The sequence below is a fragment of the Typopeltis vanoorti genome, chromosome 22 (assembly GCF_054136105.1).
Source record: "Typopeltis vanoorti isolate ZY-2024b chromosome 22, IOZ_Tvanoo_1.0, whole genome shotgun sequence".
NCBI lineage: Eukaryota > Metazoa > Arthropoda > Arachnida > Uropygi > Thelyphonidae > Typopeltis > Typopeltis vanoorti.
The window spans coordinates 76,534,683-76,555,602 of record NC_143570.1 but is presented as its reverse complement, the minus strand read 5'-3'; the positions used below and the strand labels follow the sequence as shown (position 1 = coordinate 76,555,602).

Here is a 20,920-nt window from a genome sequence, read left to right as displayed (position 1 = left end):
CCTTTAAGTAGGGTAGCTGACAGAACTTGAATTATGCATAGAAGTGTAGGAAGAGGAAAAATTGTGAGTGTATTTAAATATTACATGAAATTTACTATGAAATGAATATCTTAATGCATGGTAGAGATAAGAAATAGCTTAGCAGATATATTCATCAGTGAATTTTTACCAGAATAATAGTAACTTATATTAGACGTGTGAATTTAATGAAAATAACACTGCAAAATGAGCATGACACAAGTACAACAACAATGTTTGATCTATTATAACTAGCTAATAACGGTATCACTTACATTAATTTCAATCTTTTTGTTTGTAGAATTTTCAGCTATGTTTCATAGCTATTTTCAATACGATTATAGAACAAATAAAACGTAATTAATATAAGCGATTCCATTATTAATTAGTTATTATGAATTCTTCCACTTCTTGATTTTTAGATCGATGTATGAGGTAATGAAATTGAGTTATGAACCTTAGTGGCATGAAAGAATCAACCAGATCCTGATAATTTGTACTCATTTCTTATTATACTTTGAGAATTTATCACATCTTTCACAAACTTGAAAGTGAAAGTTGACCAGATCTGATGGTACATATTTTGGTTTATATTAAACTAAAGTTTTACTCTAACACTGTTGTATCCATAATTTTTCGTAATGTATTCTGATCACCGTGTAAGCATGAAAGAAAGGATAGTCCTTTATTATATTTGGTTAGCATATTCTTTATCTTTTTGGATTATCTTTAATATTTCTAGAGAACCACCAAATATTCAGTTTTGCTTTGTTATTCAGCCGATTTGGCATATTTTTCAGATATTTGGCTGGTTGAAGCAGAAAAATTCCTATTACATGCATCATTACAAATACAACCCATTGGGAAAAGTCTCCTCTTATCTTGCACAGTCATTCTGGTAATGCATTCCATTCACTGGCAATTCTCCATGTAAAAAGTCTACTTCTTCACCACACTTTTACATAACTTCCAGGAATGATCTCTGGTTCTTCCCCTCTCACCTTCTACTCTTTTTTATAATCCCCTCTGGATTAATCTGATAAAACCTTTCACTAACTTAAACATCTCTATCATATCACCTCTCTTCCTCCTATCCACTAAACTCTGCAATCCACATCTCTTCAACTCCTCTCCATAGCCAGCATTCCAAACTCCTGATATTGACTCTCTCCAATGTCTCCACATCACATTGAAAACCAGGTGACCAGGTCTGAGCACAGTAGTCTAAGTGTGGTCTGACCAGTGCCTTATATAATATGCTCTCTAAACTTCAGTCTGCTGTCAACCATCACTCCCAAATCTCTAATGTCATCCACTTCCTGCAGTATGGCACCATCGATATAGTACACAGCCGTATATTTCTACACTCCAAAATGCAACACCTTGCACTTATTGATATTAAAACTCCAACCCCACTCATTCTGCAGTACAATTTATTGGATAATTTCTTTTGGCACTAGCTACCAGCTTATTCCCTGAAAGAGTTTTTTTTCATCAATTATATATATTTATGAAGAAACTGGACATATGCTATTCCAAAAAATGCTGAAAAATTCATTTTCCTACATCATAAGTTATTGCAAATTCATTCTGATTATTAAATCGATAATTAATTCTCTCATCACCATCAAATTCCTGAAATCTACCTTCAAAGGAATATAAAGAATATTATGATAGTACTATATGAAGAACTTGCATCCTTACTAACATCCTATCAACAATTTTCTTCCCAATCAATCTGTCAAGATGCCAACTTTATCAGATCTTATTTTTCTATCTTCTAAGGCACTTTTTACTGTATCAATCCACCTATATTTTGGTCTTCCTCTAGGTCGTTTTCCTGTCATCGAACTTGTTTTGCTATTCTTTCCTCTCCCATTATGTTTAAGTGACCATACCACCTGAGATTATCTCTGCTAACACATTCAGGGATGCTAACAATGTCAAGTTCTTTCCTATTATTATTGTTTTTCATATGATATTTCCATTGATGCTATCTGTTTGCACCCCTAATCTTTCTTAGGACTCTTATCTCTAGTCTTTGGTCAAGTGTTTTATTTCTAACCCAGCTCTCTATTTTAACTTCAGTTATTCTAACTATTTTCTATATTTCACAATTTAAAATAAGTTCCATTAATATTTTTATTTGAAGAAATAAGTGCAATATTCTTTTTTCTGATTTTTATGCTGTATTATTTTTAAATACAGTGTTCTCTATGAAATTAAATAGTTTTATTATATTGAAATGGAATATATTATGTATCCATCTATATTTTATAGGCAAATATAGAAGGAAAGTGAAGTTTCAAAAATTTACTAGCAGGCTTATAAGAATTGGAGTTGCCTTGGCTTGCACTATTTGAACAACACGAACTCTACCCACAACTCGTATGTTTGACTTTAATAATGCTTTTGAGTATGTTTGACTAGCCTGAAATACACAGCTTCAAATAGACTAGGTTCAAAAAAAATTAGAAGCAGAAGTGAAGACAAAAGCTCATTCAACACTGAAACTCAGCTGTGTTAGAAAGTTAAATTCATAAGTGATTTCACATAATGATATGCTATAATCAAACTATGGGAAAATGGCCTAAAGTCCCATAAAAGTGCCAAATTAAGCTCACTATTACCAACAGTAAAAGCTCAAAACTTTAGCTAACTGAATTTCTTAGCATATGATGTTGCAATCATTACAGAGGAAATGGTATGAAATAGAATACTGGAAATACTGTGGGAAATAGATTGCAAAAAATAGAATGAAGGAAATATTTCAGAGAAACAGAACAAAGAAAATTGCAGATTTGCAGGAAATAAACATAAAGAACATGAAACAGCAACAAAAAAATGCAAATGCAAACTATAATGGGAGACATGAGAAATAAGATCGTGAAATTATAAAAATGAAAATGCAGAATTGTTTAGATTTTAAAGATTACATTATTTTAAATTAATGTCACTTACCTGAAGTCTTCATAATGAACTAAGTATGTACAGACAGTTCATATTTAGTTCATTATAAAATCCAACATTTAGATTTTAGAAAAAATTGAAATCAAAATTTTTTTTTTTTTTATCTTATTGATAGGAATCTTTCAAACACAAAGTGAGCTTTTATTCCCCCTCCCCCCTACATCTTCATAATTTATAAAGAGGTAGAGGATACAGGTGATGAATGTCAGTCAGCACAACATAGCTAGTAAAACACACCAGTTGCTTTTACTAGCTATGTTGTGCTTTGATGATGCTGATTTGAAATTCACCGAAATATAAGCAGTTAATAAAACATCTTTTCATAAAATTCTTTGGTATTGTTAATACCGTTAAAAATAAGTCATGAACAACTGTTGTGAATAGGTTAGTTTCCTAAATGGACAGAGACCAAATGATGGAGCTGGCATAAATTGATACTCTTAGAACTGTAAATTAAAGAAATATGTCACAACATGCAGTATTTCTTTAATTTGAAGTTTTGTGCAGATAACAGCTCATTTTGTGTTTGAAAAATTCCTTATCATTTAAGCAAAAAAACTTGATGTAGAATTTATTTCAGTGTTGATTTTAATGGTACAGTCTTCACTTATTTAGTTCATTCTGATGGCTTCAGGCAAGTGACATTAATTTAAGCTAATGTAACATTCCAAAATCTAAACAATAATTCTGCATTTTCAATTTTATAATCTTATAGTTCTTTCCTATGTGTCTCATTATTGTTGGCATTTGCAATTTTAATAGTTTGGTTCATGCCAGTCCTTTGTGTTCTGTTTCTGATCATTTCCCTTTGTATTTCTTTCACTTTCTTTTGCTCTTTTTCCCCATTGTTTCTTTTGTTTCAGTGAGAATGAAATGGGGAAATATCCCTTTTTTGTTGTTGTTATTTTTCTTCTCCCCCCAAATTCACTATAGCAAACCTTGCACTATAACAAACTATTTCTCTGGGTATATGCTATCCCAAGTGTCTGCTGTATTGGTCTTTTAGCTCTTAGGTGGCAGCCTTGCATTTGTGTCCAGCTGATAATGTTACCACGGATAATTTTGTGTTTTGCCATTGCCAGGAAATGGATAGGCCACTGATATGGCATCCTATGGTAACACTTCTTTTCATGGTGCAAGGACTGTCCCCTCCACGTATACAGTTTACAGATATATATAGTGTACTCAAGGGATATATCTGTTTGCCGTACATAGCTTTATAGGCAATGCCGTTGATAGCAAGATACATATCATCCTATTTCATTCAAAAAACAGAAAATTTTAACAGTATTTATTTTTAACATATTATATGGAAAAGTAGTCAAGTCACTCTGTTTATTAGAGAAAATGTAAATAGTTTTTTTTTTTTTTAATAGTATTTCTGTTATTGACTTTTTAACACGTTCGCTACCAACTACGAGTATACTTATAGTTGATATATGATCCTCACATGCCAACTACGAATATACTCGTATGTCAATTACTGACCTCCTATGCCAAGCACGAGTTAACCCGTAGTATAAGCATGTTAATTTGGACCCTTGGCTTGTGAATAAAGGGGAGAGCACGTCTGGGGCTTGGTAGAAGGAAAATAATTTCAATAAAAGTATGGTATATTATAAGAGGTATTGTTGCATAAAGTGTGTATTTATTAATGCAAATAAAACAATTTTTTTAAGTTTTTTCAACATATACATATATTTATATAATGATATATCATCATCCGAGTCATCGCTAGAGTCGTCTGTAGGATTATAATCATCTTTGGAATCGGAACCAAATAATTCATTTCATTTATCGCTCATGCATATTGGAAGTTTATTTTGCACTTGGTTAGACTATAATAAATTTAGTTTAATAATAATAATAAATGTATATTATAATAAATGCAGTAAGGTTGATAATAAATAAACCTTACTGCACTGAATGCTGAACGTCACTGACTCTGAACTCAAGTTACACAGTCATCAGCACATGCAAGACATTGATTGGGGAGGGGGGTGATACAAGTTGGCATATGAAACAAAATTCTGTCTGATAAGCCACCTATGAGATAACTTGTACTGACCTTGTAGAAGTGAAAGCGCTTGTGGTGCAGTAACAAACTATGCCCGAGCAGCGTGGCAGCGAACATGTTAAAATTGCAAAAAGATTTGCAGTTTTATTTTTTTAGCACTTTCTAAGGGGAAAATAAATGTCTCTTTGTGACTGAAGTTCCTGATGGGAATTGGAATAGAAATGTTTGTTGATATGAATAGGTTTTCTCTGGATAGAAAAGATGAATTTCTAGTCAGTGTATGTAGAAAGGGAAAGCATTTCTTCACTTTTAAGATATGACCAACTTAATTTTGGAAGAGAATTCCATTGAGATAGGAAATAAGGAACCCAGCATTTCATAACTGTGAGACCCAGCTTTTAAACTTTTGTAACAACAATGGTTTTATGTTTCACATGGAACATAAAATATGTTCCATGTGATTTTATGTGAGACCCAGCTTTAAAACATTTGTAACAATTATGATTTTATGGTTTACATGGAACATAAAAGTATGATAATCCATGACTGAGCAATTACTGAGATAACTGAAATTGTTGCACAAAAGTGAGTCCTGATGACTATTTTATCAACTCAATATGCAGTAAATGGTGAGAATGGAGAAACCGAAATGATGCTATTATCATGCATTTTATAGACAGCCATCTCTTGTTATTGCAAATACTATTATAATGTACTCTCACTATAACAGACTATCAGAAAAAGGTATTGGCACTATTCCCATAGCATCTATGGTATTCTAATGGAAAGAAGAAAACATAAGAAACCTTTTATTACAAATTATTCGTATTGTTCTTCCTATAAGCTTGCTTTAATGATAGTTTCTTGTATATAACAAGACTATAACATGAAATATTACCAGTGTGTAAACAAATTTATGTTATTTGAAGATAACTTATATAGGCATATGGTGAAATGGGTAGCCATGTTGGGCAGCCTCACTCTTTTCTTCACAGGTTAAGAGAATTCTTGATGAAGGAAGTATTAGCATACAGTATATTAGAAATTAAGGCTAAAGCATAAGTTTGCTGTCACAGATAGCCTGATCTGTATGTTTTAGACAGATAACAGAAGTGAAAAGGATGATTGTGATGGCTGAAGACTAGATGGTAGTAACCTTATCCAGAAGCATGTTTTTTTGTTGATCCTTTTGGTGGGATAATGGTGTACTTATTTAAAAGCAGAGATATTGCTAAGAAGAAATTTAATCTTTTTTCTATAAATTAAAGATACCAAGAAATTATTGGTTTAAACCTAAAAGTTGAGAAGCTCTCAGATATGAACTGTAGACTAAAATACACAAAGATTATTGAAGAAAAAATGAAAAAGTTTGAGAACAGGAACCAAAGCTTGGAGATTGAGTGGCAAGCCTTGAAGAAAATCCTGATCGATTCAGCCAGAGAGACATGTGGTAAGGGTTGTCTGCAAGAATAGAAAAATCAGAACTCCATGGTAGACACAGGAAGTTAAAGAGGCAGTGAAGGACAAGAAGAAAGCATATCAAAAATTCCTGGCAAATAAGTCAGCTTGTTCTCTTAGAGAATACAGAGACAAATGTATGAAAGCTAAACACTTTGTAGACCTAGCTAAACAAAAGTCATGGGAGGACTTTGGCAAGAACATAGAAAATAAATATCAAGAAGATAGCAAAGTATTCTGGAGGTTGTTGAAGAAGCTTAGAAATGGAGAAAAGAGTGCTGTAAAATGAGTTAGAGATTGTAAAGATGACATGAAAATAGGAGTAAAAGATATCCTTGAAGTATGGAGTAATTACTTCAAAAATTTTCTAAATGAAACAAGCAGTGATAGCACAGTGGTAAAAAAACATTCAACAGGCATACAGTCAGGAATACATATCCATACTTGAAGTAGAAAAAGCCATCAAAGGCTTGAAATGTGGAAAGGCAGCGGGAATAGATGATATTCGACCAGAAATGCTGATGTATGATGGTATAAAAGTCTTACAGTGGCTGCACTGCATAGTTCAGGAGTCCTGGACAGAGGGACGAATTCCTGATGATTGGAGTAGAGCTCTTATTGTATGCATATATAAAAAGGGAAATAAAAAAAAAACTGAATATGAGAATTACAGAGATATTTCCTTACTGAGTGTTCCTGGTAAGATTTATGCAAGTATACTTAAAGAACGGTTGAGAAGAATTGCAGAAGAACAAGCTGGATTGATGCCAAATAGAGGCTGTCAGGATCAGATCTTTATTTAAGTTTTGTAGATCTAGAAAAGGCATATGACAAGGTGCCAAGAGAGAAGCTATTCAATATGCTACAGTTATATGGTGCCAATTGGGCATTATATCAAGCAATACTTAGTCTTTATTTGAGTTGTAAGTCAGCAGTTAGAATTGAAGGAAGTACCGGAAGATAGTTTAATGTTAAATCTGGTGTGAGACAAGGATGTACATTATCCCTTCTGTTATTCATTATCTATATGGATCACATTATGAAGGAAACTGGTATTAAACATGATATCAAAATTGGAGATGTTAATGTCAGCTCTTTGCTTTATGCGGACGATGTTATACTTCTAAATAAATCTGCTGCAAATCTGCAAGATTCTCTGATTAAATTGAATAACTGTTGTAATAGACATGGTATGAAGGTCAGCATTAAAAAGACAAAGACAATGAAAATGGGTAGAATTGTTGAAAATGTCAACCGTGTTGTGAACGGAGAACCTGTGGAACAAGTAAAACATTTCAGCTACTTAGGCACAATTTTTACTGAAGATGGTAAATTAAATATGGAAATAGACAACAGAATCAACAAAGCTGGTATGGTAGGAAGTCAATTGAATAAATTCATATGGAATAAGAGAGAAATTAGTCGGAACACTAAATTAAAGATACCAAGAAATTATATACTTGGTTTAAACCTAAAAGTTGAGAAGCTCTCAGATATGAACTGTAGACTAAAATACACAACGATTATTGAAGAAAAAATGAAAAAGTTTGAGAACAGGAACCAAAGCTTGGAGATTCAGTGGCAAGCCTTGAAGAAAATCCTGATCGATTCAGCCAGAGAGACATGTGGTGAGGGTTGTCTGCAAGGATAGAAAAATCAGAACTCCATGGTAGACACAGGAAGTTAAAGAGGCAGTGAAGGACAAGACAGTGTTCAAGACAAAACAGTGTATACAAGACAGTGTTCAAACCAGTTTTAACTTATGGGTCTGAGAGCTGGGTCAGAAGTAAAACACTTGACCAAAGACTAGAGACTGCAGATATGAGAGTCCTGTGAAAGATTAGAGGCGTGAACAGATGGTATCAATGGCAATGTCATATTAAAAACGAGGATATTAGGAAAGAACTCGACATTGTCAGCATCTAGGAATGTATTAGCAGAGCTAATCTCAGGTGGTATGGTCACTTAAACAGAATGGGCGAGGAAAGATTAGCAAAACAAGTGTTCTCTGCCAGGTTTGCATGGAAAACAACCCAGAGGAAGATCAAGATATAGGTGGATTGATACAGTATAAAGTGCCTTAGACGATAGAAATATAAGATCTGATAATGTTGGAGTCTTGACAAGTAACAGACTGATTTGGAGGAAAATTGTAGATAGGATGTTAGTAATGATGTAAATTTTTCATGTAGTACTGTCATATCCTATACACCCCTTAAGGGTACATGACAGTAATTTCATGATGATGGTTTAAACCTTTATTCAAGCGTAAGCAATAAAGTTTTCACCTGAACTATTTTCAGAACTGGGGAAATTCATATATAGAAGCTTATAACTTCACATCACTTGCCTTAGTATCCCATAATGCAAAACAAATAATCCTTATGAGTATGTATAATGGGAAGGATGCATTATGGGAAGGATCACTACCCAGACCAGTTTCGACCTTTATTGAGATCTCATCAGTGGGAGCCAGTCCCAGAGATGATATCAAGGTTGAAGTAATGCAGAAGTCATATTTCCATATATGAGTTGCCAAAAGGTTCACATCTTATTATTAAAATACTCTGGATTAGAGATAGTTGTTGGGAGTTTTTTTTTTTTTTTCTTATGATAGCCATGTGATCAGATTTTAGAGATCTCGAGAAAAATTTAATTGCATTTAAAAATAATTAAATGCAATTAAATTTCTTTCAGTATAAGGATATTACTCATGTACTCACTAATTATAATCAGCTCCTGTTTATCCAGCTTTGTCCCTCAACATATGGCACTTTTATACAATGGAAAGTGGATTTTCCAATGACATTGGTATCTCTCTTTTATCCATTCTCTTGCTGGTTGCCTTTTTCACTTTATTTGGCTTCCACCATCATCACTGGAATCCATGATGATATGGTGATATTCACTTCTTTTTCTGATATTCGTGGTTCATGATCCCTGGCATAAACCATGAATATCAGAAATAGGATTTTGGTCATTTACTACTTGGGTCCCTCATTTTTCAAGATAAGCAGATGTGAATGGCTTGGTCATGATCAGTTGGCTAGTGAGTTTTCCTATAAAGATGAATGTTTCTGAATTTCCTTCTCAGAGAGGTCTAGGTCCACTGTAGTCCTGGATCCACTTTCAAGCAGATAATTAGTCCATAACACCCTGGTCCACAGGTTGTGGTATTCATTGAATGGAATAGCCATGATAAGTATAAGCGGGCATGGAATGGCCATGGTAAGTATGAGTGGTCTTAAGTCGTGTATGTCCTATGTCAAGGACTGGCTGTATACTATTTCTTCGAGTAGTCCAGTTTTTATCAGTTGATCATTGCAAACATTAGATGAAGAGTTATGCTCCCTTCTGAGGTTGGGGACCTCCTTTCATATCTCCTCCAGCAAAGCAGACAAACTCCCCTGAAGAACTAACAAAGTTCAAGTCATAATGCACTGGCTTCATAGCCTTAGTTGCTTTGGCTTTAATTCTAAACATGAGCAGTAAACAGTCTTTCACATCCGTCACTGTCATAAAACAGTTGTTTAGTAACTGCATTTATTAGCAGACATCATACAAACTATATTAGACATGTATCTTGTCTGCTAGTAACTGCAGTTAACTGTAATGAATTTTTGAATGTACCCAAATGATTTAACTTTATTTGACTGTTAGTTATTTTGTAGGCAAATTAATGCTTTTCACTTGAAGTAATGCTTACCTTTAAGCATTCTGTCATGTAATTTGTTTTATGAATGGTTCTCACATATGATTGGAAGCCCACTGCCATTGCAGGAAAATGCAAGACATTTATAATGTAATTATAAGGGGTTGGGGGATGAGAGAAAGAGAGCTTAACAGTGCTATACAATTCAGTCTTTTTTGAGGCATTTTACCCAGCCTCAGTAGATATCTTAGTTTTTGGTATTTAAAACAAAATTGTTCTGCTCACAGTCCCTTTACATGATGAATCCTGTCATCCTAAGTTTATATTAGTACTACATTGTAGTACAAATTGATCTTTGTGCAAGGAAGAGAGGGACATTCACCATTATTGTCGCATTGTGAAATTAAAAATAATTGGTGTGTGGCAGTAGAATCAAGGGTTTCTGATAAAAGATAAGTTTGAATATATATATTTTTTTTTCCATGAGAATTTTTGTATAGCACAATTAACTTGTGTTAAGGTTAGGTTGAGTGACTTCTTTGTATTGAAGTGCAGTTAATTTCTTAGTAACTTCTCTTTGTAGATTATTCTTGAATAAGTATGATGTGGTCAAGATCAAGATGACAGCTGACATTGATATTTTGCTTAACCTGAACCTCACTTGATTTGTCCTTTGTTGTCACTGCAATATGTATTTGTTAATTTGTGTGAGTGCAACTGTTAGCAGAAGTTGAAATAAAAGTTGAATTAACTGAAATAAGAAGACAGTTAATGATACTGAAGCTTCAAATAATTATTTGTTTTTATTTAGAAAAAAAAATTGTGTTATAAAAATAAATTGTTAAAAAAAAAATGAAATATGCTGCCAAGCTTATTTCATTTTATATCTTGCAATATACTGCAGGACTCAGATTCGAGTTTTTTTTGTGTGTGTGTGCAACTCATATCTGTGAAAGGTTGTAAACCTATAGTACATCAGTACCATGGATAGACTAAGGATTTTTTTAAATATTTTTATATTTTTTGTATATATATATTTTTTAATTCTTGATCACAGACCAAACATGGAACTTTTTTCCAGCCACTATAACCCTCCAATGAAATTCATCTACGACTTAAAGACAATCACAAACATTCATGCCCATGGCAGGATTTGAAACCTCAGCCTGTTGGTTGGAGAGTGGTTACCCTAACCATTCATCCAGCCACACCAGCAAGTGCTTGATCATTTGACAAAATTAATGACCATGATTTAATCTGAGAAATACTTGCCATTGTCGAATTTTTTTGTTTAAAAAAAAAAAAATTGCATTTGAAGATTTCCATGTTCCTGGTTATGAAAATAGGCAGGAACATTGACAACTTCAGCTGTCTTCTCATTAGAGAACCTATATAACAATTGAAATATATCAACTATTTGAGACAAAATTTTTAGTGAACATGACAAATTAAATATGAAAATAGACAATAGAATGAGCAACACTTTGGTGGTGGAGAGTCAGCTGAATTAATTCATATGGAATGTCTTGTATAGCTACTTATGTAGCTATACAAGACAGTATTCAACCCACCTTTAACTTATGCATTTGATAGCTGGGTTAGAAATAAAGCAGTTGATCAGACTTGTGCTCACAGATATGAGAGTTCTGAGAATAATTAATGGGTGAATAGATATGAATGGCAGAATCATATTACAAATGAGGATATTAGGAAGGAACTTGATATTGTCTGCATTCAATAATATGTGAACAGCACTAATCTAAGTTACTATGGTCACTCTGACACAATGGAATGGAAAGCTGGTGTTTGATGCCAAGATAGTAGGAAAAAAGACCGATAGAAAGACGAGCTAGGTGAATTGATATAGAAGTGCCCTAGAAGACGGAAATGTAAGGTCTGTACAGTATTGGAGTGCTGATAAATGATAGACTAATTTGTAATAATAATATAAATTTAATCGTGTAGTACTATCATAGTATCCTGTACAAATCAGGATATTGATAATGACAAAAAATTTAACTTTAAAGTCTTTAATTTAAAGTGTATACTCTTTCAGGTGTTAGTACAGCAAGTAATGCTTTTGCTGACTTCAGCAATGTATTTGGAAATACAAGTGAGTATTTAATTCCATTCTTCAGAATTTCTGTAGTCATGCTCATAAAACTTTGTTGAATGATACTGATATAAATTAACTTAACAGTGTGTATAGCTTTAATTATTTTTGTTGATCTTCCACCAGTAGACTCCATGAATTAACAAATTCATGAATAAATTCTTTATACCTTAATAATATATATATGTGTGTGTGTGTGTGGTGGTCAGCTTTTACTCGGTTGTTGTACATTTGAAAAAAATATAGATTTAATGATAAATACTACTAGTTTCGGCATATAGCAGCCTTCTTCAGGTATTTATAAAGGAATACTAATAAATTGAATTATCTAAACAAACTGGAAATTACAGGTACAAATTGCCTCACATAATCGATACATAAAAATGTATTTTTTCAAGTTGTTCCAACTGGCGTGCCATTGTTTATTGCAATTGTGCGTGCAGGTTCACGTGAACGCCAATATTGAATAACTGCCGCATGGCTATCTGGGATGTTATAACTTAAATTGTTGTTTAAGTGGACCAGGTTCAGCAGGATTTCCCTTGATTCTACAATTTTCCTCTCAAACTCATCATCACAGCGAAAGATATTTTCTGATCTATTCCAGCAAACGAAGTGGCTTTGTTGGTCATCATTAGGATTATTTGAAAAAAGAACATGACTGGATAACGCGGTTGCATGAGATCTTTTATAAGAGATGTCTCTCTTATGCTCTTCTATCCGTTGTTCAATAGATTTGTTTGTTTGTCCAAAGTATGGGATATTGCAATCGCACCACAATTTATATACTCCAGGGTACTTAAGGTTGTGATGAGTAGGTTTTGGATGGCTGATTAGAGAACGGATTTTAGGAAGTGTGGTGAAGAAGGTCCTGATATTATATTTTTTAAGGACTTTAGCTATTTTTTTGGAGACTGTGCTAATGTATGGAATGGAGATGCTACCTTTAAAATTAATAGTCTCTGTTGTGCACTGCCTAGGAGGATCCAGAAGAAATTTCTTAAATTGTTTTTTCAGAGTATCCATTTTGTTTAAAAGTAAGAGTGAGGTGATTCATTTCTTTTTGTAGTTCATCTTGTTCATTTAAGAGAGAACGTGCTCTGTGTCCTAAGGTAGATATAGTTCCAAGTTTTTGTGGTGGAAAATGATGAGAAAGATTATGCAGATATCTATTGGTATGCGTAGGTTTTCTGTACATAGAGATTTTTAATCTTTCAGAGCATCGTGTAAGCATAACATCCAAGAAAGGTAAGGAGTTATTATTTTCTAGATCAGCAGTAAATTTTATATTAGGATGTTGGATGTTTAGATGACGAAGAAAATCTGTGAGAGATGTGTGCCCGTGATTCCAAATAATGAATATATCATCAACGTATCTTTTCCAAACTTTTGGTTTAAATGAGAAGGAAGATATGGCTTTCTTTTCAAAATCTTCAAGGAAGATGTTAGCTAGCACTGGGGACAAAGGATTGCCCATTGCCAGGCCTTGTTTTTGTTGGTAAATATATACCCAAGATAAAAAAACTTTCTACATGTTACTCTCATCCTGAGATTTTTATTTAATGAGGTCAAAGCACCTTATGGCAACTTGTTTAGGTAAAATATTTATAAGCTCTGTATTACTTCACCCTTGGCATTTTTTAGGTCTGGCTCCCACTGACGAGACCTCAATAAATGTCGAAACTGGTATGGGTAGTGACCATTACCTTAATACATGGCATCATACATTTCCGCAAGGAAATGTGCTTTGCATTAGGGGAAAATTCTAAGGAAAGTGATCAGAGCTTGCTCCACCTTTACCTTGAGTTGCCTAGTGTTGCACTATGTGCAGCCGCAAACTTGACTTACTTGTCCGTTTGCTTACTTGGGAAAAAGGATTAAAAAACCTAGCTTATAAAATTACTTGGTATCTTTAACATAATATATACCCAAGGTAAAAAACTTTCTATATATATATATATATATATATATATATATATTTATTATATAATATAAATTATATATTATATTATATAAATATATATTATATATATATATAATAAATAAAAGTATTAACAACATTAAACAATTTTATCAAAAGATGTTTTATTAACTACTTATATTTCACTGAATTTCAAATCAGCGTCATCAGAGCATGACACAGCTAGTATACATGACAGCGAGTAAGTGAAACAATTGTAATGGACAAAAGATCTAAAGTCCTATTTTGGCGCCCTCTAATGTTGTAAAAAAAAAAAAAAAAAAAAAAACACCATTACAGTTATGTTGAAATTGTTCTTACAATAACAGTCTACCAAATTTTTGGCAAATTAATGCATCCACATTTGTTTAGGTTAGGAGAATTCTTCAAATCCATGGTTGACTCAAAATATAATCTTTCAGATCTATAATGGCTTCTAAATATCACATTCGTTTTCTTCCATCTAATCCTGTGTGAAGGGGTATCCAACGTGTGATGTGCTAGTCCTGACTTGCCATCCATAGTAATAGTAGCGAATATATTTTTTATGTACTTCTTGGTGGATGTTAACTGATCTTCCTGTTTGCCCATAATAAGCCAAGTCACAGTCACAGGGAACTTCATACACTCCAGGGTGTGCTACAGGGTGAAGTTTATCCTTAGGTGAGTGGATCAGAGTTGCTAGTTTAACATGAGGTTTGAATGTGCGAAGACCATGTTTCATCAGTACTTTGGCTATCTTTTCTGATTGGGAATAGAAATTGTAATGTTGTGTTCTTGTGTATTAGGGGAGGGAGGGGTAATGGGGCTATGGAGTACTTTATCTATTTTGTAGGGATTGTAGCTGTTGGCCAAGAATGTGGTGCAGATATTCGAGTTCTGTGGAAAGAGCTGTATCGTTAGAACAAATGGCTCTGACCATTTGTTCTAACGTGCCATAAAATGCCATACTGTTGAACTGGACGATAATGTGATTGTTTATGTAGGTATCTTCCTGTGTGTCTGTATGTGTGTGTTGGCTTTCTGTAAATGGGAAAAAGATAGTGATCCATCTGAAAGGCAGGTGACTAATGTGTCAAGAAATGGTAAACAGTTATTTGATTCTTTTTCCACTGTGAAGTGGATTTTGGGATGTTGGCTGTTTAGATAGGTGACAAATGCATCCAAAGTGTCTTGTCCATGGGGCCAAATGGCAAACACACACACACTAGTGGCTTGTATGTGGCTGTTGTAAGTACTTTGTTTTCAGAATGTTCCAAGTTTGCTAAAGTGGGTGAGAGGGGGGGGAACCCATAACAGTACCACTAATCTGTTTGTAGATTTTTCCTCCCCATGTATGGTAAATGTTTGTAAAATTTTTCCTCCTCATACGTAAATTTGAATAATTCAGAGATATCAGAGGGAAATTTAGACTTCATCAAAACAAGGGTGTCTATCAGTGGTACATTGATAAATAATCAATTTACTGCTGATGTGGTACATTGGTAAATATGGAAAGTAAATCTTTTTCTTTACATTCATTATCTTAGTTTCGGCACTGTGATTAGAAATTGTAAACTATAAAAATAATAATTATGTAATACAGCAATAATTGACTCATCCTCTGACTCAATAGATTGCAGTTTGGTGGCTGCATAGTCTCAACTTCTGCCTTGATGCTTCTGTTCTAGTAGCCTCATCACCAGAGTGATCACAAGTAACAGTATGAAAGCAATTCCAGCTAGCACTGCCTTTCAATGTAAGGCACAAGTGGTATCGTTGCAGTGACAAGATGTGATTCTGACTTTGAGTCGTTTAGTTATCATCCCACATTAAGAGCAGGAAACTTTCAGTGTGCGTGATACATGAACCTAAAGATGTTCAGTTCATGCATTCACCACAGTATCATTGACAGTCGTGCTTACCACTACTTATTGTATATAATAATACAGACCTGTAGATTTAGATTATTTCCAGATTCTTCATAACCTTGTGAACGGCAAGTCAGAGCTTGCCATGGATGAGAGCAGTCAAACGTTTCACTTTTTATCTGATATGTGCAAGTAACCTCTTCCTAATTTATCCCATGTGTTAAGGGCTATGTTGCCATTACAAAATGTTGAAATTTAATTCTACTTCGTAATACAAAAACATAAGTAACAAAGGCTGTATTAACAAGAGTAAAAATTTGCAGTTCTAAAAATCACAATATTTTTTAAATATCAGTTCCACATATACGCAGTTGTTGAGACCTTTGGCACACCAGTGATATGTTAGTGTTTACATAATTACACTCTCTGTCCAAAAAGAAACCTAACTTTTGATAGAAATTAAAATATAGGCCAATTATGATTATTCAAATCATTTATTTCAATCAGTATACTCTCCCTCAGCTTCGATACAGCATTTGGCACGGTCAATTAATTTGTTATATGAGTTTTTTATATCGCTTTTTGGGATACTGTTGAGGGTCATGGTTACTACCACTTGAACATTTTCAGTGGTGTCATATCGTTTTCCTTTCATTGGCAAATGAAGTCGGGGGAAGAGAAATAAGTCACAAGGTGCTAAACAACACACAAGTTTGTGTGATCCAACACACAAACTTGTGTGTTGGTTTTTGCTCAAAAACTGTCTCACAATGTTCGAACGATGAGATGGTGCATTATCTTGCAAAAGTGACCAGCTGCCTGCATCACTATATTCATGCCTTACGCGACGAATTCTTGCTATCAATCGCTTCAAAACTTCGAGATAAAACTCACCATTAAATTTGGCCCGGTGGAATGAATTCTTTGTGGATGGAATTGTAGAAACAAATCGGCATTGTCTTTACTTTTGACTTCTCCAAGCGACTTTTTTTCGGATACCCCTCTTCTGGTGGTCTCCACTCAGCACTCTGGCGCTTTGTTTCAAGCTCATACTCGAAACACCACGTTTCGTCACCAGTAACGATCGTTTGAAGGAAGCTTGAGTCCTTATTCAAGCGGTTTTAATGAGGTCCTTGCAGTGTTCAATTCGATATATTTTTGGGGGAACAAATTGCGAATTCAATTTATGAAGGCCCAAATTCTTGGTCAAAATGTTGTGCACAGTTGATTTTGGAATCTCCAATTCATCTTCAATCAATCTCATGGACGATTTCTGGTTTCCTTTGATGAAATCACGTACTTTTTGGATGTTAACTTTGCTTAGTCCAGTTTTTGGATGTCCCGACTTTTCGTCATCCCCAAACGTCTCACGACCACTTTGAAATCACTTAAACCACTCGTAAAGGTTTGGAGTATGTTTTAAAGCTTCTATTGATTTTAGGAATAATCTCTCTCTCTGACTTATGACTTCTCTGTTGCACTTTTGCTTTCTTCCAGTAGATTCTGTGTGAAGTGGTATGCAAAGCATGGTCTGCTAGACCTGCCTTATCAGCAAATAAGTTAATAAATATTTTCTTATCATTCTGTGTTGTCATCAGTACTCTAAAAATAAATAACATGTACTGTGAACAAACACATAAGCCTTTCCATGCATCCAAGTAATTTGTTCAACTATTTTACCAACTTTTGCAACATTCCCTCTGATTCAACTCTTTGTCCACCATTATCCTCAAGTCTCTAGCCTCATCAATTTCCTACAAACCAGTATCATCAATATGATGCCATATGCAGCCTTTTCAACCTGAGGTGCATAACTGTACATTTTGCAACATTAAATCGAAAGTCATTATCCTTTGCTCACAATGCCAATTTATTTAAATCATCCTGCAGGATATCTACATCATTTTTATCAACTATTGCTTTCTCCAGTTTTGCATCATCAGCAAACAACTGAATATCTTCTCTTAAATCTTTCCCTATGTCATTGATATACAAATTAAAAAGTAGTAACTCTAGTACCAAACTCTGAGGTATTTGACTAGTCACTATCATTCTCCTAGACTTCACACCACCATATACTACTCTCTGGTGTCTGTCATCCCCCCTCCCACACACACACCTAAACCATGCTACTAGCTTCATACCCCCATTCCCTCCAGTTTTTGTAATAGTTTTTCATTTGGTATTCTGTTAAATCCTTGCGGTATCATGGTCTAGCCATTACCTTTATCGAATTCTGCTGTCACATTCATTATAAAATGTGAATAAGTTACTAAGTCAGCCTACTCTTTACAAAGCCATGCTGCCCACTATCACATCCCTATCCACCAATTGTTGTGTTTTACCTTTCACCAACTTTTCCAATACTTAAACAACCACTCCTGATTTATTAATTGTCCTGTAGTTTGTTACCTCTGTCTTGGAGTCACCTTTATGCAATGGTACTCTCTTTCCACTCCCTTGGAACTCTCCCAGAGATGAAACTTAGATTGAACAACTTCATTAGCGGCAATGCCAATTCTCTTACACATTCATATAGTACATGGGCTGATATGCCATCCAATCCCACTGCTGTATTTACATTCATAGTTTTTAATATGCTGAACACCTCCTGTTCATCTATCTCAATGTTGGTATGCATCTGTGTAACACCAGCAACTGTAAAATCACCACCTGAATGATACACCTTTGCAAAGTGATCACTCAGCAACTTAACTATTTCTTTTGGTTGTCACCTTCCTAGCATGAGCATTGTTTATAATTTTTCTTCTTGCTACATTAATAAAAAAACTCCTGGGTTTACTTTGTCCTGTTTGGCTAATTTTCTTTCAGTTACTGTACTACTCACCCTTCTTGCTTGCACTTTGCACTGCTCATGTGTATGCTGATCACTTTTTTTTATATATTTCCTCCCTACTCATCCACTTAATTCCAACTTGATTTATCCTCCTAACCTTGGGTATGCAGTCTGATACTTCGACTCTCAAGCAATCTCTGACCACTCACCATGTACTACTGATATTCTTTTCTTGTAGCTTCTCAAATCATGGCACTGTTCCAAGATGACTCCTGAGTCTCTCATAACACCAGCCTTATAGTTGAACATAAACCTCTTCTTGACAGAGAACTCCACATTTGGCAACTTCCCAGAACAAGTCTGCATGGTCACTCACCCCAGTTGGGGGTAGAGTCTTCCTTGGTTATGGAATTATCTTCTGATGCCATTATCAGATCCAACACCCTCAAACCCCAATGTCTCTTCTATAACATGTTATTTCATGTAATTATCCCTTAACAACTGTGTGAATTCCACTTCCATCTTGCTATGCCACTTTCCTCCCTCTAATCAATGTTCTCATAGTTAGTCTCCCATAATAATTGTTTGGCCTACACTCATGCTAATCCACTGATACATGGCATCTATATCTTCTTGTGGATTCCCTGGTCTAAAGTGGCATTCAACAATGTATTTTGTCCTGTTTGCCTCTATCTCACACCAGACAGCCTCAAATGAACCACTCCCTCAGACATAATATCCTCTTTAACGTCTAACGTTGTTGGTTGTAATTCTGCAGCTATCATCAGCAATATCCCATCTCCTGTCCTGTTTCTTTTATCCTACCTGAAAATACAATGCTGTTTATATTCTATCCCTGTAACTATATCATTTTCAGTCAACCAAGACTCAGCGATGCATATCATTTTTGGCCAAGTCGAGCTTACCAATGCCCAAAACTCCTCACCCTTATTCCTGATACTTCTTGCATTCATGTACATGTATTTCAACATCCCTTTGTACCATAGTTACACCTGTGTTATTACCGACCCATTTAAATTGGAGACATGTGAAATCTTGTTTGACATTTCGTAATCATTACTATACCAATCCATCTTCATTTATGACAGGGATGGTGAGACACACGCTTGATTTCATCCTCCCTAATATCTCTAGTTTTCCTGCTTTTGCACTACTACACTCTCATGAAACAACACTTTCTCCAAACATCTTACTCCATAATCATTTAAATATAGTCTGTCAGGCATATATAAATCCTTTCATCCATCAAATTCACTCCATACACCAATAAACTGCACACAATTCCTCCCGCACAATCTTCTCATTGGCCATGAAGTCCATTCTTAGTTCTGTCCTATTATACTGAGACAGCAGACTCACATCTTTACTTTCTTGCTCTTCTTTTTTGCTTTTCACTAACAACTCTTTCATATTTTCCCTCATTGCATATTTCTCACCTTTTAAATCATTTGTGCCAGCCAATGCAATCAACTCATTTGTTCCATTCTTCTGCATACTTAGTGTCACTAACATCCTTTATCTTCGCACCTGGAAAACATGCTTTCGTCACTTAAATACACCTCTTATCATCTTATGTTATAAATAAATAAATATAAATGATTTTTTTATATAGACAAAGGCAAACAAATTTATTTATTACGAGAAAATTAAAAATGCATAATCAACAATTTCCATGAAATATCCACAGCACCATCTGAAAATTAAAAATCAGATAACACATAAAAGTTACCGGTGAGTAAAACAAACAAAAAAACATAGTATTGGCCAATAAATTACATCTAATTTAAAATAGTCTAATTTTGAAAGTAAGTTAATTATGAAATGATACATCACAATGTAGCTGAATGATAATCATAATCACTCCATAAGCTTTATGCTTGATTGAAAAACAGAAACATCTTGAGGTGCTCCATTTTTTCCATCATAAGCACAAAACCATCTCCACCATCTGAAACTTAATCAGATAACACAAAGTTACCAGTGAGTAAAACAAAGAAATAATAATAATAATAAAACAACATAGTATTGGCCAATAAAGCAAACCTAAAACCACATAGTGGTCTA

General features: G+C 34.3%; 1 protein-coding gene across 1 annotated transcript in view; it reads left to right on the top strand.

The window, feature by feature from the left end:
- The window catches only part of drongo (Arf GTPase activating protein drongo), a 182,449-nt gene that overhangs the window by 82,935 nt on the left and 78,594 nt on the right, over positions 1-20,920 (top strand). The window contains exon 5 of the mRNA XM_090411961.1: positions 12,172-12,228. Within this exon, the coding sequence (XP_090268087.1) occupies positions 12,172-12,228 (57 nt within the window). The remainder of the gene's footprint in view (positions 1-12,171; positions 12,229-20,920) is intronic.